Raw genomic sequence first — 24,280 nt, forward strand, 5'->3', positions numbered from 1 at the left:
TAGACCCTCCCTCCTCTTTTAACATTGTGGTCCCTCTTCTCCCATCCCCAGAAGTCCATGTCCCCCACAGGATAACAAAAACAGACTCCCTTAAAAAAAAAAAACAGTATTTAGTAGATAGTCTTAAAAAGACTCCCTGGGGAACACTTGGGGGATGGGGCTGCAATCCTCTGTGCTCAGCCCTTCAGATAGCTGAGCTGGGCCACTGCTAGCCCATACCTGTGCTAATGAGGGCAGCACCATCAGCTGGAGCAGCAGCTCTGCCACCTTGCCCCTGGGCTGCCTGCAGCTACCAAGAGCCAAGAGGGCAGGTGTCCAGGCACCAACACAGTCCATAGAGCTTCCCATGGCTCTGGCTCCAGTCAGTGATATGTGCCAGCCTCCTGCCAGGCACTTTGGCCAAAGGAAGCTGTTGTAGTGGAGCGGGTCCTCTGTGCACTCTCCTGTGGGAAGGGATGTCCAGAGCACAGGGCCTTAGATTGCCAGCAGTGGTGCATGTTGCTCCGTCACACAGGGAGGCAGGTCCCAGCTCAGGCCTGTCCCGTGGGGCAGGTGAGGAGAGGGCAGCAGGACACGGGTGAGCCAGTGCCTGTGGGGAAAGTGAGGCCACAGCCAAAAGGTGAAGTCTTGGTGCTTCTCAGCTCTGAGGAACCATATCCTGAGCTGCCATAATGGCTTGAGCTCCTCAGCTGAGATTCTCCTGGCAAAGGGGTGCTGGGCAGGCCACCTTGTCACCAGACAGGGCTCCAAAAGCACAAAGCTAATGATCTTTCCAGATCTTCCATGCCTTACAAAGCCCAGTACAGTGCAGAGTGTGGGATCAGTGTTCACTGTCATCCTTTCCCCGAGCAACCCAGGGAAAGCCTGTTATCCCCACAACCCCAAGAGCTGTTGAGCGGCCACCTTCTCAGGCAGGGGCTTCCCCAGGATTTTACCTTGGCACATCCACACCCAGGAACACCTTCCAATTATCCCAGCTGCCGTAACTGTAGGGGTTCCTGAAGACCTGCACGACAGGGAAGAGGCACGTCACATCTGGCTCTACCCCAGCCAGCCCCCGTGCTCTGGGCTATGCTCACCTTGCCTTTCTTCTGCAGTCTCTGCCTCTCCTTTCTGTTGATGTGCCGTTCGATGCTCGTTTCCCCGCGGGTAATGAGGGCAGCGTGCCACAGCGTGAGGGCACCCAGGGCCAGTGCAACCGAGCTAGGTATGACAAGGGACAGCAGGTGGAACCAGGCCTTCCTTCCCTGGTGCCGCAGCTGCTGAGGCTGAGGCTGCCTCCCCGCACCCACAGCTGCGTAAGTGGGTCGGCTTGTCTAATCTCCTGTGACAGAGGCAAAATCTCTCCTCTTATGACCCAAAGACTGGCAGGGCAGCAACATCTGCACTAGTGTGAGCAAGCCCAGCTACAGGCAGTTAAAGGGCGAGTAATGTCACAGGCTTCAGTCTGTTTTCCCCAGCCCCAGGGCCCCCTCACCTGCACAGGACCCAGAGGTAGACCACGCTCTTGTGGAAAGCTCGCTGGCGGAAGGAGAAGGTGGGTGGTGGGGTCTGGTAGTATGTCTGAAAAAGGACCAGATGGGGAAGATTACCCAAACTGCTTTACAGCTTGAAGCCAGACAGGGATTGCTGCACCCCTCCCTGCTGCAGAGCTTGAACAGCAAGAAAGGCTTGCAGCTGGAACTAATGCAACAGCCAGGGTGAGGGGGAGGCAGCCCAAGACAGCCATGAGACAGACAGACACCCAAAGTGGGCACAGGCATGAGAAACAGTGGGCTGGAGGTAAGGGGTCAGGGAGCAGCCATGGGACTGGTCAGGGTGAGATGCATATGCAGTGCTGCAGCTTACCAGGAGACTATGGCATGAACAGCACATGCCAAGAAGCTGTCACCAGCCCAAGCCCCTTGGAAGCTGGGTGCACAGAGGCAGACCCCAAGCTGCTGGAGGCACTGTCTGTAGCAGAGCTGCCTGACCAGCCCCCGGTCTCTGACACGTGAGACGAAGATGGGAGCTGGTTCTGATGTGGCAGCTCTGCTCCACACTGCCTGGAGCAGCTGGGGGGCAGGGATGTCCCACCTGGTTGGCAGCCACCTGCAGTCTCTCCTTCTCAAGCAGTTTCATTTTCTAGGGGGACGGAAAACAGGGCACCAGTTATGTGTCTCAGAGGAGCGGGGCACGGACCCTTCCCCTCACACCCCCACAGGACCAGAACAGCTCACAAGGAGGAGGAAGAGAGGAGGCAAAGTCACTACATGGCCAGGCCTGGCCCAGCCTTGCTCTGCAAGTTCAGTCTGGGGAAGCCAGGCAGTCTTGGCACATGGCAGAAGAGGCCACTCACCTCAATGGCTGCGTAGGCATCGCGAAACATCTCCCAGCCGCTGATGCTGCAGTAAATGCAGCCCATGGTCATGAACAAGCAGAAGGAGAAGAAGTAGCGGTGGTTGTAGTGTCCCACACAGTTGTTTAGCCAGGCTGCCTCTGGGGTTAAAGGTACGTAACTGTGACAGACCACAGGTCCAAGCCCAACCCAGGGACCAGGGTGGTTCTGGGCCCTGCTCCCATCACCCATTCCTATGCTGGCTGTCTCCTCGAGAGAAGGGACTGGGAGAGAAGGGGGAAGCAGGACTGGTTCCCCCCAGGAATGTGTCACCAGTTAGTACTGCAGAAGGATACGGCAGTGGTGGTCCATCTTCAGCACACACCTGGGGGAGAGGAGACCAGTGCCAGTGTCAAACCCAGTGCAAGTGGTGTGTTTGGGAGGAGACAGGCACCCCCCAGCCCTGCAGGCTACAAGTGACAGGGCAAGGAGGTAGCAGAGAAGGGCCCATCTCACACTGGGGCAGGGGGTGAGGAGTGCCCTACCTGTTGCAGATGCTGCAGTGGTGGGTGCGAGCTGGCTTAGGGGCAATGCATTTCCTGCAGATGGACACACCAGTGAGTTCGTTCTTGGCCTGTGCACAGGTCAGAAGAGATTTGCGCACCTTAAACCCTGCATTTCACACTTCTGCTCTCCCCTGTGCCACCCTGCTGCCTGCCCAGTCTAACTTCCCCAGTGCAGAGGCATCCTGCAACATCATCAGGCTGTTCCCAATGACCATCTGTAGCTGGTCCCCAGTGGCCAGCTGGGAGAAGTTGTGCTGCTGCTTGGTGCCTCACCTGTGGTGGGTGCCCAGGTGAAGTGGTGATAGCCATGTAGTAGTGGAAGACAATCATTATGAGGTTCCAGTGTCCATAGGTGAGGTGCCAGCATATCCAGGCAGGTGTGTAGGTCTGCAGGATGAGGGGCAGCAGGCAGATGTACACAATGGCGACAATAGAGCTCGTCAGCCCAATTACCAGTGCCACAAACACCTACAGGAAACAGGCCTGGGTCACTGGAGTGGGCAGCGCCTGCTCCTTGCTGCCTGGGGAGAGGCAGGGGCAGGACAGAGTCAGAGGAAACCAATGTGAACTACACACTGAGGTCCCAGCTCCCAGGCAGCCCTGAGCCCGTTGCCCCAGCGAGGAGGACTCACCACACCAAACCACCGGGTGACGTGGTCCACCAGCCAGTAGACAGGCTCGAAGAGAGAGTCAAGCACCACATCGCCGTTGGTGAAGGAGTTGTAGAGCAGGGAGCGGAGGCAGAGGTGCCCGTAGTGCCACAGCTGCTCCACCTGCCGCACCAGCCTGAACCGCCGCCGCCGCCCCAGCCGCAGGCACTTGAGGAGCAGGCGCATCACCGCGGCAAACATCCGCTGCCGGCTCCTCATCCCTGCCGCACCACGCCTGGGGGGACAGGAGCTCGGCGTGGGCAGGGCACCCTGCCGCCTGGCCGTCCCTGGGGAAGGGCTTCCCCTCCCTGACGCGCTGATGCCGGTAGTGCAGCTCCCTGCACTGACAAGGATGCTGAGCTGGAGAAGCTGAGCCCAGGCTCCTGCAGGCTGAGGGGCTGCTGTCGCTGGGATATCTCTTTGCCTGGAGCAGGGGGCACAGGCCCCTCAGCATCTGGGCTCAGGTGCCCTCTGGTCCCATCTCGTCTTTCCCAGCGGGGAGGGGGCCGGGGGAGCGACACGGAGAGTCTGACTCAGAAGAAACAAGAGAAGGCATGAGCATCCAGGATGCTGGGCCATTTCCATGGATGATTTCAGCCCTTCCCAACATCTTCAGAAATGGGAATCCACACAAGGAACATGCGGAGGAACCAGTATGGGATTACCTCTCCTCCCCTAATCCCTCCTTAACCCCAAAATGTAGGATGCTACTTCACTTCAACTCCTGGATAGAGTTGCAGAGGCCACCCTCACAACCTCATAGCCTCATTCCAAGAGTCCCAACACTTCCTCCTTCTCCTCACCTGGATCCTTGAACACTGCCACACACCAGCAAATGAGAGGCCCAGGGACAGCTCCGGGCCAGTGCTCCCCTGCCTGCTGAGCCCCTTGTCCTGTTTGAGGGCTTTGCTGGGAGTAATGAGGAACCCGATCTGGCCCAGCGAATGGGAAAACGATCTGCAGGGCTGGGGCCCCCAGGGCAATACCCATCAATATTAAGCAGCGAGGCTGCCCCAGGGTCCTGCCAAGGCACGTTCTGAACCTGGGCCAAGCACTTGCCTTGGTCTGGTGCCAGGTACTAGTGCCAGAGCTCAGAGGCCCTCCCGTAGGATTCATCCCTCTGTGCTGCTGTGCCCACCAACACACCCTCTAGGGAGCAGCAGGGAGGATGAGGGCAGAAGCTGCAGCATCCAGATGGGCTGCCCAAAGGAGCGAGGGCTATCCTCCACCCTGCCTGAGGTACATGGGATTGACCCCAAGGTTGGGATCTGCTGAATATGTGGACCCCAGACCCAGCAGCCCATTCCAGGTCACAGGCATGGCTCCTGCCCAGACTTTCTATACCCTGAGGAGAGGTAGGATATGTAAATGCTTGCATCACCCTCTTCTCCACATTTCCTCTTTGGCTTGCCAAGAACTTTTCCTTGAAACTCAGCAGGTGCAAAGTGGAGCAATAACTTCCTGCCATGCAGCCTTTGGGTGGCACACATCCCTGTGATGTTAGTGTGGTAAAAAACAAAACACTGCAGCTAGAAGCAAGTGTTGAGATCAGCCCTTTTCTCCAAAGACACAGTACCTTCCTGCCCCCGGAGAAGATTCCTTACCTACAATAGCGGCAGCTGTTGGCAAGGGAAGCCACAGGAGAGGCAGGCAGCCTGCTCCAGAGCAAGATCCACTGTCCCCAGGCACCTGCCTGACGACAGCAGCACAACCACAGATGAGGCTCCAGCAGAGCCATGCAACTTTCTCCTGCCCAGCCAGGCACTGGGATCCAGCCCTCGCCCTGCCACGGCCGTCCCCACATCCCGGAGGGACACCGAGCCCACCAGCACAGACAAGAGCACTGGCAACATCGCAGCCGACGGGTGGGGAACCTTGGATTTGGCCCCACCCCAGGCAAAGACGAGGCCTTCCCTCACCAGGTCCAGGCAACCAGGCACCAGCCCTGTGGCACCCTCCAGTGGCTCCCCGGTTCAGCAGCACCCAGCTCCACAGCGCCAAGACACTTTCCAGCATTCAGCCCCATCCTCAAAGGCTGCCCACGCCAACACCCCCACCGCACCCAGCCAGTAAAGCCGGCTCTCCCTGTCCTCCCTGCAGCATCCCGACCCTCCCCAGACCAGCAGCATTCCCCCCCTGCCTCCCATCCCCAGGGCGACAAGTGCATCCCCAAGCCGACAGAGCCCCACTGCCTCCCGGCTCACACAATCATCTCCTGCCCCACAGCACACGAACCATTCCCATCACCTCCGGGCCCCCAGACTCCCCACCCCAGAGCGCCTCTATATCGCCGCCCAGCCCCACGGCAGCCACAACCCCTACAAGCCCACACCCTCTCGCAAGGCCCTGATTCCCCCGCCCGGCGCCGCCGACCTGGGCCCGCCGCCCGCCGCCTCCATGCCCGGGCCCCGCCGGCCCACGGGCAGCGCCCGCGCACGGCATGCCGGGAGCACCGTCTGCCGCCACTGGACTACAGCCCCCAGCAGGCCTCACGGCAGGTAGGACAGAACCAATAGCCGCGACGCTTACAGCGCAGCATTGGCGCCTGGAACCAATAGGGTGAGGGCTTTCTGGTGACGCCTTGTCGGCAGCGAGCATGGCGCCTCCCGCACGCTACTGCGTCCCTGGTGAGTGCGGCCCGGGGCGGTCCGGGCTCCTGGGACCGGGGCTGCCACTGCCTGGAAACAGGACGCGGTGGCCTAGCAGAGGAGTACGGGGCGAAGCAGTGTGGAGGGGCTTGCTCCGGGGATGCCCCGCCCTGGGCCGGCTGGAAGCGAGCGCTGTGCCCGGAGCGGGATGCCCCGGCAGCCCCTGAGTCCCTGTGTCGCAGGTGAGCGCCTGTGCAGCACGGAGGAGGCCACGGCTGGTAGTGGGACCTACACTCGTCATGGCTTCATCTTCTCCTCGCTAGCTGGCTGCCTGGAGAGGAAAAATGAGGACAACGAGGTGAGCGCGGCCGCGGCACGGCTGCCCCTCCCCAGGGCTGAGCGGCGTGCGCCCAGGCTGCACAGCCTCCCCGGAGACTGGGCTGCGACGGGGAATTGGACTCCGATGGGGTTTGGCTGGTGATGCTGTGAACGAGCCCTGTGCTGACCCTCGTGTCTTGCCCTGCAGCTGCCCGTGGTGTCGGTGGTGAGAGACAGCGAGTCCCAGCTCCTGCCCAACGTGGGGGCTGTGGTCACCTGCAAGGTGGGGCGTTGGAGTGCTGCGTTGACAAACTGCACGGCTTCGACTCTCTCCGTCTCATACTGAGCTTTGTTCCTTCACACGGATAGGGTGGGGTGAGGAGTCCCTGGGCTTCTTAGTTCCCTCTGTACAACTCCCACCAGGGCAGGGGCTCCCTTGAGTCCCTTGCTCACAAAGAAAGTGGGTATTGACATGAAGGACACCTGCCCTGAGACTTAGGTGGGCTTGAGGAGAGGATTTTCTTTGCTCTCTTTCCATAACTCTTTCTGGGGCAGGGAGCGTGCAGGTCAATGCTTCGAGGAGCTTGGAGAAAAGATGGCACAGACCAGGGATTAGTTTCCTTACATTCCTGATGGAGGGAGAGGGACTGAGATCACTGCAGGTCTCAGCCTTATTCTGGTGCCTCGAATTGCGCAAGTATAATCTTTCTCGCCTGACTTGCTGCCAGGTGTCCCACCATTGCTTGGTCACAGGGAGGAGGAGGCCAAGTGAGACCTGAGCTCCCCATGCAGCCTTGCCTGCTCTCTGCCCTTTCCCTGCCTGGAGCACTGATTCCCCTTTTCCTACATGCAGGTCTGCAGTATTAACTCTCGCTTTGCCAAGGTGCACATCTTATATGTTGGCTCCACGCCGCTGAAATCCACCTTCCGAGGCACCATACGGTAGGGAAAAGGTTAGGATCTCCCACCCTTCAGGGGAGGAAGGCTGTTGTGGGCAGTGCAGCTGGCTGCCCTGAGCTGGAGCTCTGCCCTGAGCACTGGGCTGGTGTCCAGCAGGTCCTGGCGAGCACCCAGGGAGGCTGGGGCAGCTTCTGTCACAGGCTGTTGAGTTGTCTTTGCTCTTTGGCACTCAGATCCCTTAATCTCCTTTTTCAGGAGAGAAGATATCCGAGCCACGGAGAAGGATAAGGTCAGTGAGCTACTGCCAGTAACTGTTCTACACCCGTCATCCCCAGTTTCTGCTGGTGGGGGCCCTGTCCCCCCCACTGACAGCGCCCTGGCGCTGTGTGGCATTGCCTTCTCTCTCCTGTGCAGGTAGAAGTGTACAAGAGTTTCCGCCCCAGTGACATTGTCCTGGCCAAAGTGGTATCCTTTCGCCTCAGGGATAGTGGGTTGGCACGAGCTCCCTTGTGGAAGTCTTTCCTTTAACTCCTGTCCAACCAGATCTCCCTGGGGGATGCACAGTCCAACTACTTGCTGAGCACAGCAGAGAATGAGCTGGGTGTGGTGGTGGCACGCAGTGAGGCAGGTAGGGACAGGAGACAGAGACAGGGTCTGGGCTGGAACAGTTCTATCCCTGCCTGAGGGGCAGCTGATGCAGATGCTTCCCTCTCCACACTGAGGAATGCAAGTTTGGGAAGGAGCAGCCCTGACATACTGTGTCTGCAGGAGTGCAGATGGTGCCCATCAGCTGGTGTGAGATGCAGTGCCCACGGACACACACCAAGGAGTTCCGTAAGGTGGCCCGAGTGCAGCCCCAGTTCCTGCAGACATAACAGCTGTAGGACAGGGGGCTGCAGGACTGGGGCTTGTGGAGCCAGAGCAGCCCCTGGACTCACACCCCCTTCACAGGTTCAGCCAGGCCTCCACTGGCAGGACAGGTTTGCTACTTGTGAATAATAAATATTTTTTGAGAGCTCTATGCTTTGTTCTTTACAGTCAGTGGGGGAGCCAGGGCTGCTATGGCACTCTGGTCTGGCTCCTGCAGTACAGCAGGTGAGGGAATAGCTTCCACAGCATGAGGGGCAGAAGGAATGTATTTCAAGTGCTGGTGAAGGGGAGTGATGGAGTGACTTTGCTGCAGTGAGGCCAGCAGCACAGAGCCCCAGGCTGCGGCTGTGCTGGGCAGTCACCTCCCCAGGTTGGTTTCCCCACATCACAGTCAAGCCTAGAGAGAGCACAGCCTATCAGCACACACCACTTATCAGTGTGGGCTGTGGCAAAGAACAGCCTGGGGACATAACCATCTCCTCGGGCCACACACACACGATGTGGTGCCTTTGGGATGAGGGTGTGGCACATGCAGAGCCCAAAAGCCACAGCATGGCAGGGTGTTGCCCTCTCTGGCAGGGATTGCAGAGCTGAGCTTTGCTCCTTGAGCCTGGCACAGCTTCTGCACTATCTGTGCCCAGTAGTGACTGCTGCCTTGCGCCCACGCTGGCAGCAGGGAGCCCCACACGGCCCAGAGACACACAGACACCTCCTTATTGCGCATTACTCCTTTATTGAACTGGAACAAGACAGCTGCTATGGTTGGACAGTTACACTGACCCTGTGCAAGCCCAGGCTCACAACACCGGCAGAGAGGAGGCCACGGTGACAGGCCACGTACACACACGTGAGGGATGGGACACAACAGCACCTGCTTCGCCAGCAGGATGAGCATGGGCATCAGCTGGGGGAATCATGTGGCAGACACAGACCTCCAGGCAACAGGCTCCCTCCCTCGCCCTTGTCTGAAGGCAGTATAGTTAAAGCAGGGGCTGGCAGAGTTGGGCCCAGAGGTTTGAGTACCACCCTGGGGTGCTGTACCACGTGCACCAAAACACAACCCTTCCAGTGGCATCCCAGTCACTGTGAAACGCACCCCTGAGAGAATGGGGTACCCACCTTGGTTGCTGCCTGCACTGCACTTGCCTCACTGCTCCCAGGAGGACTAAATCAAGTGACAGAACTACAGTAAACGGGTGATGAGAGTTGCCAGGGACGCAAAGCAAAGGAGGAGCCTGGCATGGCAAGGGATTGCTTGGCCTGCCCCTCTGCAGACAGGGTCCTAGGGTTGGGATCACAACGTGAACAGGTGTGCAGTTGCTGCCTGGCAGAGCCAGGGCTCCCCTTCACACCAGAACTCCATGTCCAGCCCTTGCCCCGGGGCCCCCAGGCTATCTGCAGAGGGGAGCCTAGTCTGAGGGAATGGGCCTAACCGTGGGGAGCGGCTCCAGCTCCACAGCTCCAAGTTCCTACAACTGTGGGGGTGTGAACAGAGGGGTGGGGGACGGCAGGGGGATCTACTACGTGCTGGTCTGCCGCCTGCCCTCACTTCTTGGCCTTGCCCTGAGCAGCAACGGCCTCCATGGCCTTGCGCACGGTCTCCTCATCCCCCAGGAACTGCATGGGCTTGACAGGTTTCAGGTTCTTGTCCAGCTCGTAGACAATGGGGATGCCAGTGGGCAGGTTCAGCTCCATGATGGCCGCTTCTGACATGCCTGCAAACACAGCAGTGCTGTCACTCTTGGACCTTCCCACAGTGCCAGTGGGGAAGGAGAGGGTCCCTGGGGACCCTGCAGGGGTGACCTACCTTCCAGGTGCTTAACAATCCCACGTAGGCTATTGCCGTGAGCAGCAATAAGGACTCGTTTGCCCTCTTTGATCTGTGGGACGATTTCCTCATTCCAGAAAGGCAGAGCCCGGGCAATGGTGTCCTTCAAGCTCTCACATGTCGGCAGCTGGTCCTCTGTCAGGTCGGCATAGCGGCGATCCTGGGAGAACGACCACACTCACACAGCAGCCCAGTGCTCCCCATCCAGGGTGGGAAGATGGTGGCAAGATTTTGTCCCTCCCCCAAATTCTCTACCTGAGGACCCACTACCTGTAAGCAAAGCCAGGTTTGGAAGCAAGGAAGTGCTTTTGAGGTTTGGGGCTGCAATGAACCACAGTCAGGGCCATGAGCCCTCCTGAGAAAAGTCATACATTGCCTATCCAGGCAAAGAAACCAGATCAAACATCCATGAATAGGTCATGGCACTAATGATTAACAGAGATATTGTGCCCTCTGCTTTGGATCTGTCTGTGCAATACCCAGGGGTTCAACTCCACATGGAAGAAGCAGGATAAACTCAGCATAAAATCTACCAGCACCATGCGCAATAGCCCCGTATAACAGAACAGAGACACGGTAGACTTTATAGAGGAAGCCAAGCCACACTGCAGGTGACTTTTAAGAGATTCTTAAGCAAGGCAGTCAAAGAGCAATGGGTCATACCTTTGCAATAGTGCTGTAGAAGGGGTGGTCAGACTGCATGGGAGGCGGAGGGATATCATAGGAGCGCCTCCAGATCTTGACCTGTTCCTCACCGTGCTTCGCTGCTGTCTCAGCCTTGTTCAAACCCGTGAGAGCCCCATAGTGCCTCTCGTTTAGGCGCCAGGTCCGGATAACGGGTAACCACATCTGATCAATGGCATCCAGAACGGTCCAGAGAGTACGGATCGCCCGTTTTTGTACCGAGGTGAAGCAGATGTCGAACTCATAGCCGGCATCTAAAAAATACGGGAAAAGGGGGAGGCGGGAGAAGACCAGGAAGGTGAGTGACGGGCCTTATGCAACCGGTGAAAGGCCAAGGGCGGCGGCCTCACCGCACCGGTACCGGTCGCGTCCTCGTCCTTACAGAAAGCGGCGGCGGCCAGGACGCGACCGGTACCGGAGAACCAACGTGCTGCGATAAATTACGACCCTCCCAGCAGCACTGAACCCCAACCTGGCACTGGAGGCCTTCGCCCGGCATCGGAGAGCTCCAGACCAGCACCCGTTAGGCTCGACGTGGCCGCACTAGGCCGCATCCCTTCCCCCCCGCCCCCCGCGACCCCCCTCCTGGCTGAAACTCCCTCCCTCGTGCACCGGTACCTCGGAGGGCCTCGCCACCGCGCCGCGCCTCTTGCTGCCCGGCGGGGCTGAGGTCGGCGTCGTACCACCCGCTGAAGCGGTTCTCGAGGTTCCAGGCGCTCTCGCCGTGGCGGACGAGGACGAGCCGGTACGCGGCGGCCATGGCGGGCTGAGGGACCGGGGCGGGCTGAGGGACCGGCGCGCGCTACTGCTCACGCCGCTGCCGCGCGCGACTAACGCCCCCGCTCGGCCCCGCCCCGTCCCGCGCGCCGCCGGTGGGGGGGAGCGCATGCGCCGAGCGCGCGCCAGGCGGAGGCGCACGTACCACATGGCGCGGCCGCGAAGGGCGGCGCGACCTTCAGGGCGTGGCGTCACCGTGACGTCACGAACGCAGTAATACGTAACGCGTGATTCCTCGTCTGTGGCTACAGGCTTGGTCTGGGCAAGGGGAATATCTGGTGGGCTCTTGCTGCGCCCTTCGGGCCCTAATTGCGCACGACCTCGCTGAGCTTCCCCGACACCGCTTGTCGGCCGGGACGCAGCCTGCCCTGCTGGCTGCCCTCACTCAAGATGGCGGCTGGCGCCGGAAGCGGAAATGGGGCGGTGGGCGCGGCCGCACGTGGAGCCGGGTCCAGCATGGCGCGGAGCGGGAGGCTCCGCTCGGGGGCCGCGGCCAAGCTGAAGCGCTGGCGGAAGGGCCACAGCAGCGACTCTAATCCCGAGACCCGTCAGCATCGTCTGGCTGCCCGCAGCCGCTTCTGCAGCCGGCCGGCGGGTAAGGCCAGGGCCGGGCGGTGGGGCGCCAGGGCGAGCAGCTCCTGCCCTGTGCCCAGCGCTGCCCGGAGGGTGCAGGGCTGCGGAGGGTGCGGGGCGAACCTTAGGGTCCTCCAAGAGCTGGGACTGGGGCAGGAGGGAGACTAGAGCCGCTGGCAGTTCCGGGGTAAGTGGAGGCAGTAAACTGGGAGGACAGCTGAGGCCACGGCGTAACGAGTTAAGCTCATCGTGACACTGGGCCTTAAAAGAAGAATGGGGCACCACATACTGCAGTGCCTGTCACCCTGCAAGACTCCACAAAGCTCATAGCAATACTTCTAAGTGCTGCTGTGGTGTCTGGTGTGGTGAGAAACGTGATAAACTAACATTCAACCGGCCACACGATGGGAAGGGTAAACCCAAGTGTGCCAGGCACTGCGCGAGTACTGGCTGCTGCTGGCCAAGGAGATCTTTCTCCTGCAGATGCTGGCTGCAGGCTGGTGTCTGGGACTCAGAGGGACATACAGCATCTGTTTTGGCTGCCTGGTTACTAGGGCTTCAGGTAGTAGATGATAAATAGGACAGAGTACAAGAAGCACCTCAGTGTTAAAGCTTTGGCACACCGGCCCAGGTTTGTGTGGGCGTGATGCTCTCTTCCATCAGAGATGACTGGACTGTGCTCTGGTTTCTTTGCACAGGAATGAGGAGCTCTTTGCAGTTATTCATGTTCATTTGCCTATTGGGGTGAAGCAGCACCTGTATTCCACATGCTGGATGTGAGCTCCAGCCAAGCCGGTCTGGGTGGGTGGGGATGGAGAATTTCAGGATGAATGGTGGAGCAGTGTGACTTCTCAGTTTTTACACATCTCTCACCCCCGCAGAGAAAAGTAACTTGACGGTGGATGCGGTGAAGCTGCACAATGAGCTGCAGTCGGGGTCCCTGCGCCTGGAGAGGGCGAGTGACAGTGCTCAGTTCCGTATGGAGCAGGACAGTGCTGAAGAGGCTGCCACAGAGAAGTCCTCTGGCACCTTCCTGAGCGGGCTGAGCGACTGCACCAACATCACCTTCAGCAAGGTGCAGCGCTTCTGGGAATCCAACTCTGCTGCTCACAAAGAGGTATGGATGGGAGCAGGGCTGGGCAAGGGGGTGTCTGATGGAGATAGCCCCCTGGCTGTGAGGCATAGAGATGCTGACCTGCTTTGCTGGTTGCTCACAGATCTGTGCCGTGCTGGCGGCTGTGACAGAGGTGATCCGCTCCCAGGGGGGCAAGGAGAGCGAGACAGAATACTTTGCTGCACTGGTGAGTGCTGATTTTGTGGAAGAGGCATGAGAGAAGCTGCTGCTGTGTGATTGGGCTCGGAGGAGGGATAGAGAAAGGTGCTGTGCTTGTAGCCTGAGTGTCTTTGTTCAGCAGAGATGCTGTTGGGCTGCTCCTGGTTTCTTTTCTCCCCTCCCCTAGGGTTGGGGAAAGGCTGCCTGGTGTGAGCCCCTGTGCCCCATCACTTAGCCACCTTCTGTTCCCAGATGACCACGCTGGAGGCGGTGGAGTCCCCCGAGTCACTGTCTGCTGTTGCCTACCTGCTTAACCTTGTCCTAAAGCGGTGAGTGGTTGGCAGAGAAGTGGGGAGAGCTACCAGACCCCATCATGGAAAAGGGATTGGTGCTGTCCACTCTCCCCAGGCTGGGGAAGATACCCAGCTGGGGTGAGCTGGTGATGCAGTCCCCTTTGTGACTGCTACCAGCTATCTACTCCTCATTCCACTGATATACCCCCTTCTCCTGGCAGGGTCCCGAGTCCTGTTCTTATTAAAAAGTTCTCAGATGCTTCAAAAGCCTTCATGAATATCGTGTCCTCACAGGCCTGCAGCAGTTCCACTTCTGCCCTGCGATGGGTGAGTAGCCAAGAGGCAGCCAGCCATGTCAGCTCTGCTCAGGGTCTGCTGAGTGCTGGGGTCAAGGCTGCTGCTGTAGGGTGGTGCTGGGTGCTCAGCCTGAGGCCCTTGCAGTAAAAGGGAGATGTCTCTGTGGGGTGATGCTAATGCCCCTGCTGCTCCCTTGTCATAGGTCCTCTCTTGCCTGGCCACACTACTACGGAAGCAAGATTTGGCAGCCTGGAGCTATCCCATCACCCTGCAGGTCTATCATGGCTTGCTGAGCTTTTGTGTTCATACCAAACCCAAGGTGAGAGCCCAGTGCTTCTGGCAGGAGATGGTGCTTCTTTTGGGGTTTGTTTCTGGGGATGGCTGTACCCCGGGTCTGTAGTTTCTGCTCATCTGGGTTCTTCTTCCCCCAGGTGCGGAAAGCAGCGCAGTATGGCGTGTGCTCTGTCCTGAGGGGCAGTGAGTTCATGTTTGGCGATGCCGCCCCTGACCATCACCCTGCAGCACCCTCCACCGCCAAGTTCTGTGTGCAGGAGATTGAAAAAGCTGGAGGTGTGGGGTACTGGAGCATGGGGTCTGTAGCTGAGTGTGGGGGACTCTGCCACTGTGGGAGAATAAGGACTTGGAGAGAAGAGGGGAGGTTACAGAACACTGGGTTGCTGGGGAGGGTATGAGGTATCTTTGGGACACCTGTGGTGTTTTGAAGCCTTCTCAGCCATTCCATTGCTTTTTGTTCCCAGAAGTTAGGGGAGTGTTCACCCTGATTCTGTGGGTCAGCCCCACTGCTGTTATGGGGGCTTTGCCTTGGGCAGGGTTTGCTGTGGTGTTCCATAGGCTCAGAGGTTGCTCTGCTCTTGTAGGTGCCAAGGAGGCCACCACCACCCTGCATGTCCTTGCCCTGCTGCGGGATGTGCTGCCCTGCTTCCCTGCAGCTGTGGTGAAGACCTGCTGTGAGACCTTGCTCCGAGTCATGACCCTCAGCCATGTGGTGAGTGTTCATGCTCCAGAGATGACAAGGGCAGACCCTTTCTCCATGGGCTGCACTCTGAAAGGGATCAAATTCTCTCAGCTATTAAATGGGAACTTGGAAATGAAGAATGCAAATAGAGAAGAGTCCAGGACAACGTGCTGGCCTGATTGCTGTGGAAAAGGGAGGCTATACAGATGGGGCATAGTTGCAACAGTGCTGGGTTTTCCAGGGTAGAGCCTGCTTTGGGGTCGGGGGACAGTGAGTTCAAAGCAGAGCTCCCTCTCCTGACACCATTTTTACATGTCCTTTTTACAGTTGGTGACAGCATGTGCCATGCAAGCTTTCCACAGCCTCTTCAGTGCCCAGACCAGTGTGGCCTGCCTGCCAGCTGAGCTCAATGCCCAGATCATTACTGTGAGTGTGGGGTACCAGTGTGGGGAGGGACAGAGCTGGCATTTGCACAGCACTCACCCACCTACCCAACCTTCTGCTTCTGCAGGCTCTCTACGACTATGTGCCCAGCACGAGTGACCTGCAGCCACTGCTGACCTGGTTGTCCACCATGGAGCGGGCACACATCAACCTGGGCAGGTGCAGACAGGGGCCGTGGCTGGGCAAGGGGGGAGGTGGCTGCTTGGTCTCTAATCTGGCCTTACTTTCCTCTCCAGGCTGCAGAAGGACCTGTGCTGGGCTCACCTGCCTCGGCTCTTCTCTGCTGCCATGAACTGCTTCCTCTCCCCACACTCCCAGGTGGTGTCAGCAGCAGCACAGACCCTGGAGGTACTGCACCCAGACACTTCTCCCCACTTGGATGCTCTGGGCCTTGTGGGGAGCTCTGCCATGGGGCTTGGGGATTGCCAGGGAGTGGTATGCCCCTCTTGTGCCTATGGAGCTGGGGTTCTGTGGTCCAACAGCTGTCTCATTTTTCCTGATCGTCATTGCAGACTCTCCTGAGTGAGTGCATTGCTCCCTACATGGAGGACATCAGCACTGTGTCTGCATCTGCCCCAGCCCCTGCTGCCTACCTGTGCAAGATGTTCAGGTGAGGAGCAGTGGGAGGAGCTGGCCCCATGGGTCTGGCTGACATTGATCAGCCTCTACCCAGTCAGCAATGAGATCTGGCAGGCCTGGTGGGCACCCTGAATACTGCTGGTGTGACCATCTTCTTTCTGCTGCCCAGATCAGTGGAGGAAGGGCTGACATACCGTTTCCATGCAGCGTGGGATCAAGTTCTGCGAGTTTTGGAGATCTTCTTTGAGACATGTGGGAAGCAATGCCATCCCATCATGAGGAAGGTGAGCCAGGCTGGGAAGGCACAGATTCATCCACAGGTGCTGGTGGGGTGGCTGCGCTGCTGTCTGGGCTGTGTTGTCTCCTCCAGCTGTGGACCAGGACCATGCTGTTTGCTCTGCTTTGTTGTCTGTGTATGACCAGAGTGTGCACAGCTCAGGGACACTCTGCACAGGGACATGCAGGGCAGCTGGCCTCCCTGAGTGGGCAGAGTTATATGTGTCAGACTTGCACACTCGATTCTTCTGTGACTGTCCTGCTCTGTCCCTGCAGTGTCTCCAGTCCTTGTGTGACCTGCGTCTCTCCCCACACTTTCCCTACACGGCTGAAGTGGACCAGGCAGTGGGGGCTGCTGTGAGCACCATGGGTCCCGAGGTAGTACTGGAAACTGTGCCCCTGGAGATCAATGGCAAGGAGTGAGTACAGTCATGGGGTAGCAGCTCTGCAGCTGTTACGTTCCCAGTCAGTCTGCATGCTGTGCTGCAGGTATGGCTGCTAAGCCTACCTGTGCCTGGGGGCTGATGCTCCAGTGCCCCACACCCTCCTGACCCATGCCTTTCCTCCCCAGGGAGACTCTGGATTTCCCCCGCAGCTGGCTCCTGCCCGTGCTGCGGGACAATGTGCAGGGTGCGCGGCTCGGCTTCTTCACCAGTTACTTCTTGCCTTTGGCAGCCGCTCTGAAAAGCAGAGGTGAGGAGAACAGCATGCTGGGGGTCTCAGCAGTCCAGGGTGTTCTGTGGGACCTCCCTTCTCTGCTCTGGGGTGGAGCAAGGCTTTGCAACATCTGCTCCGCTCATCTCCTCTTTCTCTTCTGCAGCATTGGAGTTTACCCAGGCTGGGAAGAGTGTGGAGGCCAAGATCTATGACACGCTGCAGTGGCAGGTAACAAGGAGTGCCTGGGAGTCTGCCATAGTGTACCCCTGGTAGCAGTGACTTAGGCAAAGACTGTGGCCTCCTCCCTTTGCCTTCCAGGTCTGGACTCTGCTGCCTGGCTTCTGCACCCATCCCACAGATGTGCTGGGGGCCTTCAAGGGGCTGGCCCGCACCCTGGGCATGGCCATCAGTGAGCGCCCGGATCTGCGCCCCACTGTGTGCCAGGCTTTGCGCACCCTCATCCACAAAGGCTGCCAGACAGGTTGGGGGGAAACAGATCCTTGTGGTGGGCTCCTGTCACCTGTGGGAGGGGAAATGCTGACCTGCAGCCCCCTGTCATTCTTTCCCTAGATGCGGAGCAGGCAGAAGTGGGTCGCTTTGCCAAAAATTTCCTGCCCATCCTGTTTAACGTGTACAGCCAGCCTGAGGAGGATGGGGGCACAAGTGCTCAGCGCCGCTCTGTGCTGGACACTGTCCGTGCTTACCTGACCATCACGGATCCTCAGGTGAGGGGCCTGTGGGGCACTGGGGCAGGCTGTCCTGGCTCGAGCTAGCATCTCCCAGCCAGACCCAGTCTGATGGGGCTTTGGTGTAGTCCTGATTGAAGAAGACAAGGAGAAGACCTCTGACCAGAGAGCAGCTTTTCCTTCCCTCATGGGCAGGGAAACCTTTCTGGCCCACAGTCTGGGATTTCTCAGTCTTGCAGTCACATCTGGCCTATCATGCACAAGCTCTTTGTGAATTTGTCCAGGTCTTTTTTGGACTTACTGGTGCTTCTGGTCTCCACAAAGTCCTGTAGCAAGTTGTTTGCCAGGTGGATTGGAAACTCTTGCAAAAGCACTTGTTTCAATCAGTTCTGATCCTGCTCACTGTGCCTCCCCTGCAGATGGTGTGTGGATTCCTGGAGAAAGCCAGTGCAAAGCTGATGAGTCCTGAGAGTTCCGAGTTCACCAGGTAACACATGGGAACTGGTGCTAATGGGTAAAATTCCTGATGTGTTCCTGGTCAGCAGCACTAGGGCGTTGTCTGTGTGGGCTTCGCCACCATTGTGCACTTGATGTGACTCACAGCTGGTGTCTCAGCTTGTGAAATGATGCCACAATTAACAGCTGCAGCTGTGTGTCCTCTGCTGCAGACTCTCCATCCTGGACCTGATAGTGGCAATGGCACCCTATGCTGATGAGCAGTCTCTGGACTCCCTGTACTGTACCATCCAGCCTTCCCTCCAGGTGAGTTGGTCCCCAGTCCTGAGTGGTGCAGGGGCTGCAGTGGGGCACCTTCTGCTTGCTGCCAGCTTGGACCCACATTCTAGGGACTGAGTAGCTGCCATAGGGGATAGGTCTCTGCTGGGTGTTCTGGGGTGCTGGTGCCACTCTAGACATCGTGGTGAGGGGCTGCCTTGACAGTGGGAGCATATTGTCTGTCCCTGCAGAGCAAAGAGCACAGCATGCAGAAGAAGGCGTACCGTGTGCTGGAGGAGGTGTGTGCTGCTCCCCACGCTCCCTGCCAAGCCTTTGTCCACTCCCACCTCCAGGACCTGCAGGCAGCACTGCTGGACACACTCAAGAGCGCAGCATCCCCGGCCAAGAGGGTGAGAGCAAGAGCTGTGGTGGTGGTGATCAGCCATTGCTGGAAGGGAAGGGATGGGGTGGGCAGCAGGGGTAACCAGGTATGTGTCTCTGCGTGTTCCAGTGCTGGTATGTTTCTTTCCCCAGCCCCGACTGAAATGCCTGTTCCACATTGTGAAGCAGCTTTCTGCAGAGCACGAGCCTTTTGTCACTGCCCTGGTCCCAGAGGTAAGCATGGTCCCTGGGAGGAACTGGCCGGTTCTGCCTGTGGTAGTGGCAGCAGTGGTGAGATTCCTGTGTTCCTCCAGGTCATCCTATGCACCAAGGAGGTGTCAGTGGGGGCCCGCAAGAACGCCTTCATGCTGCTGGTGGAGATGGGGCATGCTTTCATCCGCTTTGGACCCACCCCTGAAGGTGAGATTCTGTTCTACTTGCTCAGCCCCATGGCCAGTCTGGCCCCAGGGAGGCCAGACCCATGTCCAGCATTCTGCTGAAACGGTCCAGGGATGCTGCTGGACACAGAGCGAGTCGGGGCCTGAGTCATCCCCCTCTTGCAGAGGCTATGCAGCGGTTCCTGCTCCTGATCTACGTGGGGCTCACTGGCTCAGTCACCATGATCAGCTGCACCGTGCTGGCACTGACTCGCCTGTTCTTTGAGTTCAAAGGTGAGCAGGAGGGCTGGGGGGACGAGGCAAAGCCCTTTGGCCAAGGTGGGTGCTAGAGGAAGTCATCTGTGGCTGAGTCCCACCATGGTTGCAGATCACCTGGAGTTCAGCGTGGTGGAGCAGCTCCTGCAGAACATCTGCCTGTTGCTGGCCTCCCGCACTCGGGATGTGGTCAAGGCAGCCCTGGGATTCCTGAAGGTCACACTGCTCCTGGTGGACACCAAGCTCCTGGCCAAGCATGTCCAGACCATGGTGAGATCATGCACAGGGTGCCTTGAGAAGGGTGGTGGGGCAGAGTTGTGTCTGCCTTGGGCAGACAGGAGCATCTCCAGCTGCACTCTGCCTGGGAGCCAAGGAAACAACATTGATCTCAGTGGCTGAGACAGCAGTGAGGAGGCCCTTCTCCTGAATCCTGGCATAGATGTGCCAGGAAAGCCCCATGAACTAGCACTGCCAAGCATGGAGACCTCCCCATGGACTTACTATGGGGCAGGCATGGAGAGATGGCAGCAGGGTGAACAAGGTGGCCATGCAGATAAAGGTTGGGAGGCTGGGTCCCCAAGGCAGGAGTGCTTTGGTCTTGAGAGTCTCTGTCCTGACAGCTGGAGGCTGTGGGGAACCTTTCAGATGACATGAGACGCCACTTCCGTATGAAGCTGCGAAACCTCTTCATCAAGTTCATCCGCAAGTTTGGGTAAGCCAGGGTCTCCTCAGGTGGCGAGGGAGCTCTCTGGGAAGCAGTGCAGGAGAAGGTGGGTGCTGACTGCTCTCTGCATGTTTCCTCAGCTTTGAGCTGGTGAAGGGGCTGCTGCCAGCTGAGTACCATAAGGTGCTGGTGAACATCCGCAAGGCGGAATCCCGGAGCCGCAAGCAGCGTGCCCTGAAGAAGGCGGCTGCGGATATGGATGAGGAGGAGGCACCGCCACCACAGCCCAGAGGAGACAGGTGAAGACAGGCTCAGGGGGAAGAAGGAGCCGCCCCCACAGGGGGCTTGGCACTAGATCTGCTCAGCTGGTGCTTCTAGAGATGCTGGAGACATCTCCAGGGCTGCTCTGCATTGTGGGGCAGGCTGCTTACTCCATTTTCCATCATCCTTTTCGTCTTTTGACCAGTATGGAGGAGATCCTGGCTGACTCAGAGGATGAGGAGGAGGAAGAGGAGGAACGGCATCGGAGCAAGGAGTGGAGGAAGCAAGCACGGCAGAAGGGCCAGGCATGGCTCAAGGAAGGGGAAGATGATGAGCCCCTCAACTTCCTGGACCCCAATGTGTCCCAGCGGGTGCTGGGTAAGGAGTGGAGCTTCAGATGAGGCTAGGGTGGGACGGATGGGGCAGGGGCTGATGCAATGCACAGGGGCCCTGGGATTACAGCTGCCCCCGGAGTTGGATCCTTCTTCAGGCCCTGACCCATTTCTCTGTGAGCAGCCACAAAACCAGGCCCCAAGCGGTCTAGAGGAGTGAGCCATGATTTCCAGATGTCTGAGGATGGACGCCTGATCATCCATGAAGAGGAAGAGGAGCTGGATGATGATGAAGACAAAGGTACTACCTGGGCTGACAGTGGCCACTCTAGACTTGCTTGGGGTCTCTGGTTTCCATCCTGCCACCTGCATGTGGGATCTTGGAAGGATGTGGGTGGAAGTGGCAGGAATTAGTATGGCCTTGTCACACCCAGTGGCTCTCTTCTGGGTGGCTGCTCAGGGGAAGCAGTCACCTATATCATCAGAAGGGTGCAGGTTCAGCAGAGGCACCCTGCTGCTGCAACCCCCTCCAGGGGCTAGCACAGTACCAGGACTCTTCCATGCCCTCATCACACACTGACCTTCTTACTCTGTACCACAGGAGCAGACAAGGAGATGGCAGATGTGCTGCAAGATGTGGGGCTCCACACTGTGAGTATGGGGCTCATGGTCCTGAGGAGATGCTGGGGGAACTCATCCTTGCTAAACCACTGTGCCATAGCAGCTGCAGCTCTGCCCAAGAGGCCAGTGAGGACACCAGGCAATTGCCAGCTGCTTGGAGGGTGCAGGAAGTTGTCTGGGATAGGGATGTGCTGTCTGGAAAGTCTCTGGGTGCCCATGGGAGGAAACAGGAGGTTGGGAGTTGATTGGAGGGCAGAACTGTAAGGACAAATCAGTTGCAGGGTTCCTGCTGCTTTTTTCTGCAGAAGAAGAGTCGGAAGCGTCAGTTCAGAGAGGATCCAGATGATGAGGAAGCTGAGGCTGGAACCTATTCTCAGTATAAAGGTAAGCCCTCTGCCTGTCCCAGTCTGGGGCTCCCCAGAGGGCCAGAGCCATGTACCCATCTTGCTGTGCTGCTGCAGCGCAGCTGAAGCAAAGTTCACAGGATCACAGGCTGGGTCATATTGGAAGGGACCAGTGTGTCATCTGGTCCAAGCTCCCTGCTCAAACAGTGTCATCCCAGAGCACATGGCACATGATTGCATGCAGATGGTTCCTGAATATCTCCATTGTAGGAGACTCCAGAATGCCTCTCTGGGCAGTCTGTTCCAGTCCACAGTCACCCACACAGCAAAGAAATTCTTCTCATGCTCAGGTGGAACTTCCTGTGCATCAGTTTCTGCCAGTGCCTCATGTCCTGTTGCCCAAAAGCACTGAGCAGAGTCTGGTGCCATCCTCTTGACACCCTCACTTCAGATACTTACAGACATTAATGAGGTCCCCTTTTAGGTGCCTCCTTTCCAGGCTGAACAGGCCCAGGTCACAGCCTTTCCTCATAAGAGAGATGCTCCAGTCGCTTAATCATTCACTGGACCAGCTCCATGAGCTCCATGTGTCTCTTGTACTGAGGAGCCCAGAACTGGACACAACATTCCAGGTGCATCTTCACTAGGACTGAGTTAGAGGGGCAGGATCCCTTTCCTTGACCTGCTGCCAATGCTCTTCCTAATGCACCCCAGGACACTATTGGCCTTCTTGGCCACAAGGGCACTGCTGGCTCATGAACAACTTGTTTTCCACCAAGATGCCCAGGTCCTTCTCTGCAGAGCTGATTTCCAGCAGGTTGGCCCCCAGTCTGAACTAGTGCCTGGGGTTATTCCTCCCCATGTGCATTTGCCTCCATTAATTTCAGACAGTTCTCTATACATCTCTCAAGAGATTTAACTTGTGGGAAATGGCCACCACTCTGCTGTCCTGACACCAAGAGCTGGAGACAAAAACAGGAACAGCTTCCACAGCCTCGAACTGAGCAGGGGGAGGCCAAAGACCACCTTTCAACACACATTCTCTTTTCCAGCTGGAGGCTCTGGGATCCATCGGCCACTGAAGAAGGAGCCAGCCTTTGGTGCAGAGTATAGATCGAAGGTGAGGGACTCATGGGGTTGCAGGGTTTGTGTGTGGGGATGCTTGGACTTTGCTGGGGCAGGAAGCATCATTTATATTGGGAGTCTGGTCCAGTAGCACCAAGGTTGGAGGGGATCTCTGCTCCAAGAGGAGTTGACAACACTGAGTATCTCTGAGCAGTGCCAGCCCATCTCAAAGTTCCTGTCCTACCCTTGCCGTGGAGAGTTCCTGCTCACTGCTCGAAGCAGGTGTCTGTAGCATCCTGTTGGTGGGAAATCAGCTCCCAGGGCAGTGTGCTCAGCTGGCACCCCACTGAAACACAGTCTTTGGGATAGCCGGGTGGCAGGATTGCACTGGAGTGGGATGCATGGGTCCTCCCTGGTGCTGCATCTTCTCCCATGTCACTGTCTTCCACAGAAAGGTAAAGGTGATGTGAAGAAGAAGGGCCAGCTCGACCCCTATGCCTACATCCCCCTGAACAGAGCTAAACTCAACAGAAGGTGAGGCTAACTAGGAAGGGCACAGGGGTGGGAACAGGTTTGATTCTGATTTTTGTTAGGGTTTTTTGGTGGGTTTGGGAGCTCCCTGTCATCTGCTGTGCCACTCCTTGCGGAGTCTGGAGCAGCATCCCCATGCATTAGGCATGGCCAGTGCCTGCACCAAACCAGTTTCCTGCTCCTTGCTCCCTGCAGGAAGCGGGCGAAGATGCAGGGCCAGTTCAAGGGGCTGATGAGGGGAGCGCAGCGCGGGGCCAAGGCCGGCCGCAGGAACCGTCTGAAGGCCCAGCGCTCCTGAGGACACTCAGGAACCTGCCCCTGCCCAAGGAACAGCATCGTGTTAGTGGAACAGCTGGGTGTCCTCTCGAAGGTGACCTCCGTTTGTTTGAGACTCCCTGGGAGCCACTTTGATGTATTATGGACTGATGGCCCTTCCGTGCCTGGAGAAAGGTGCTGGGTTGCCTGGTACAGGCAAGGGTGAGCGTGTGTGAGAGCAAGTAATATGTAAAGAATTCTCTGTATTGATAAATACTCTCTGTTCTTACCCAGCCCGGATTCCTTCTCTCCTTCCCTTCAGATCTTGCATCACTGCTGTGCCTCCTGTCCATGTGCAGCGGGTCCTTCTGCTGCAGGCTGCATCCCCCAGGGCTCATACCAGCATCAGCCTGGACCTGGAGCCAGAGCTCTTTCTCCCACATTGGGCTTGCTTGAAGGCTGCCAGAAGTAGCAGTGGGGCACATATCCAGTAGGGCTGAGGCATGGAGCTGGCCGTAGAACAAAGCCAGAGAGGATGTAGTCCTTACAACCAGCTTTCTTTAACTAACTGCTTGGCAGGCTCTTCTGCCCAAGACCATGGCCAGGGAATCTGTGCCATGCTGAAAGTGTCTGCCATTTGGCCACTGGACACTTTCTCCATATCAGCCATGCCTGATTGCAGGGCAGGAGCTGTTTGCTGCAAATTTCTTCAAACTGTCTGGAAAACTGCTACAGCAAACATCTGTGCCTTGCCATTTCTCTTTCCTTTGAGAGCTGAGAGAACCGCTTTCTCTGGCCACCTCCTGCCAGCTAGACCTGAGCAGCATGAGGAATCCTGAACCTTTTTAGCTGCTCAGTCCTGTCACATTGGCCTGAGCATCAGGTTTTGCCCAGCTACTTCTATGAT

The 24,280-nt window shown here is 57.9% G+C and overlaps 4 protein-coding genes across 8 annotated transcripts; 2 read left to right on the forward strand and 2 right to left on the reverse strand.

Annotated features, from left to right (window-relative positions):
* Positions 1-95: 95 nt before the first annotated feature.
* ZDHHC16 (zinc finger DHHC-type palmitoyltransferase 16) lies at positions 96-5,994 on the reverse strand. 5 transcript variants are annotated; one of them, XM_056494627.1, is made up of 11 exons: positions 5,907-5,994; positions 3,516-4,061; positions 3,157-3,351; positions 2,863-2,951; positions 2,674-2,702; positions 2,339-2,472; positions 2,077-2,124; positions 1,478-1,563; positions 1,080-1,203; positions 936-1,006; positions 96-589 (listed from the first exon to the last, which is right to left on the reverse strand). In XM_056494627.1, the coding sequence occupies exons 2-11, from the start codon at positions 3,750-3,752 to the stop codon at positions 475-477; spliced, it is 1,128 nt and encodes a 375-aa protein (XP_056350602.1). In that variant the 5' UTR covers positions 3,753-4,061; positions 5,907-5,994; the 3' UTR covers positions 96-474. The 5 variants fall into 5 exon arrangements, with proteins under 5 accessions (XP_056350602.1, XP_056350601.1, XP_056350603.1 ...); XM_056494626.1 differs by having other exon boundaries at positions 3,516-5,226; positions 5,907-5,961; XM_056494628.1 differs by lacking the exon at positions 5,907-5,994 and adding an exon at positions 5,138-5,563.
* Positions 5,995-6,099: 105 nt separating this feature from the next.
* On the forward strand, positions 6,100-8,360 carry EXOSC1 (exosome component 1). Its single transcript, XM_056495321.1, has 8 exons — positions 6,100-6,160; positions 6,364-6,479; positions 6,648-6,722; positions 7,293-7,381; positions 7,595-7,628; positions 7,754-7,804; positions 7,883-7,967; positions 8,108-8,360. Exons 1-8 carry the CDS (start codon positions 6,130-6,132, stop codon positions 8,212-8,214), a joined length of 588 nt encoding a protein of 195 aa, XP_056351296.1. The 5' UTR covers positions 6,100-6,129; the 3' UTR covers positions 8,215-8,360.
* A 562-nt stretch (positions 8,361-8,922) lies between these two features.
* PGAM1 (phosphoglycerate mutase 1) lies at positions 8,923-11,556 on the reverse strand. The gene is made up of 4 exons (XM_056494716.1): positions 11,340-11,556; positions 10,701-10,975; positions 10,017-10,197; positions 8,923-9,924 (listed from the first exon to the last, which is right to left on the reverse strand). The coding sequence occupies exons 1-4, from the start codon at positions 11,479-11,481 to the stop codon at positions 9,755-9,757; spliced, it is 768 nt and encodes a 255-aa protein (XP_056350691.1). The 5' UTR covers positions 11,482-11,556; the 3' UTR covers positions 8,923-9,754.
* Positions 11,557-11,607: 51 nt separating this feature from the next.
* RRP12 (ribosomal RNA processing 12 homolog) lies at positions 11,608-23,666 on the forward strand. Its single transcript, XM_056494715.1, has 34 exons — positions 11,608-12,093; positions 12,953-13,188; positions 13,289-13,372; positions 13,597-13,673; positions 13,859-13,964; positions 14,137-14,253; positions 14,366-14,504; positions 14,813-14,940; positions 15,238-15,336; positions 15,422-15,513; positions 15,591-15,702; positions 15,867-15,964; positions 16,103-16,217; positions 16,486-16,628; positions 16,781-16,902; positions 17,030-17,094; positions 17,185-17,347; positions 17,437-17,591; positions 17,972-18,039; positions 18,221-18,314; positions 18,518-18,676; positions 18,801-18,881; positions 18,962-19,067; positions 19,211-19,318; positions 19,413-19,570; positions 19,921-20,012; positions 20,105-20,263; positions 20,431-20,603; positions 20,742-20,858; positions 21,159-21,208; positions 21,484-21,562; positions 22,575-22,642; positions 23,039-23,121; positions 23,314-23,666. Exons 1-34 carry the CDS (start codon positions 11,889-11,891, stop codon positions 23,414-23,416), a joined length of 3,954 nt encoding a protein of 1,317 aa, XP_056350690.1. The 5' UTR covers positions 11,608-11,888; the 3' UTR covers positions 23,417-23,666.
* Positions 23,667-24,280: the final 614 nt, after the last annotated feature.

This window comes from Oenanthe melanoleuca, chromosome 6 (assembly GCF_029582105.1).
Source record: "Oenanthe melanoleuca isolate GR-GAL-2019-014 chromosome 6, OMel1.0, whole genome shotgun sequence".
NCBI lineage: Eukaryota > Metazoa > Chordata > Aves > Passeriformes > Muscicapidae > Oenanthe > Oenanthe melanoleuca.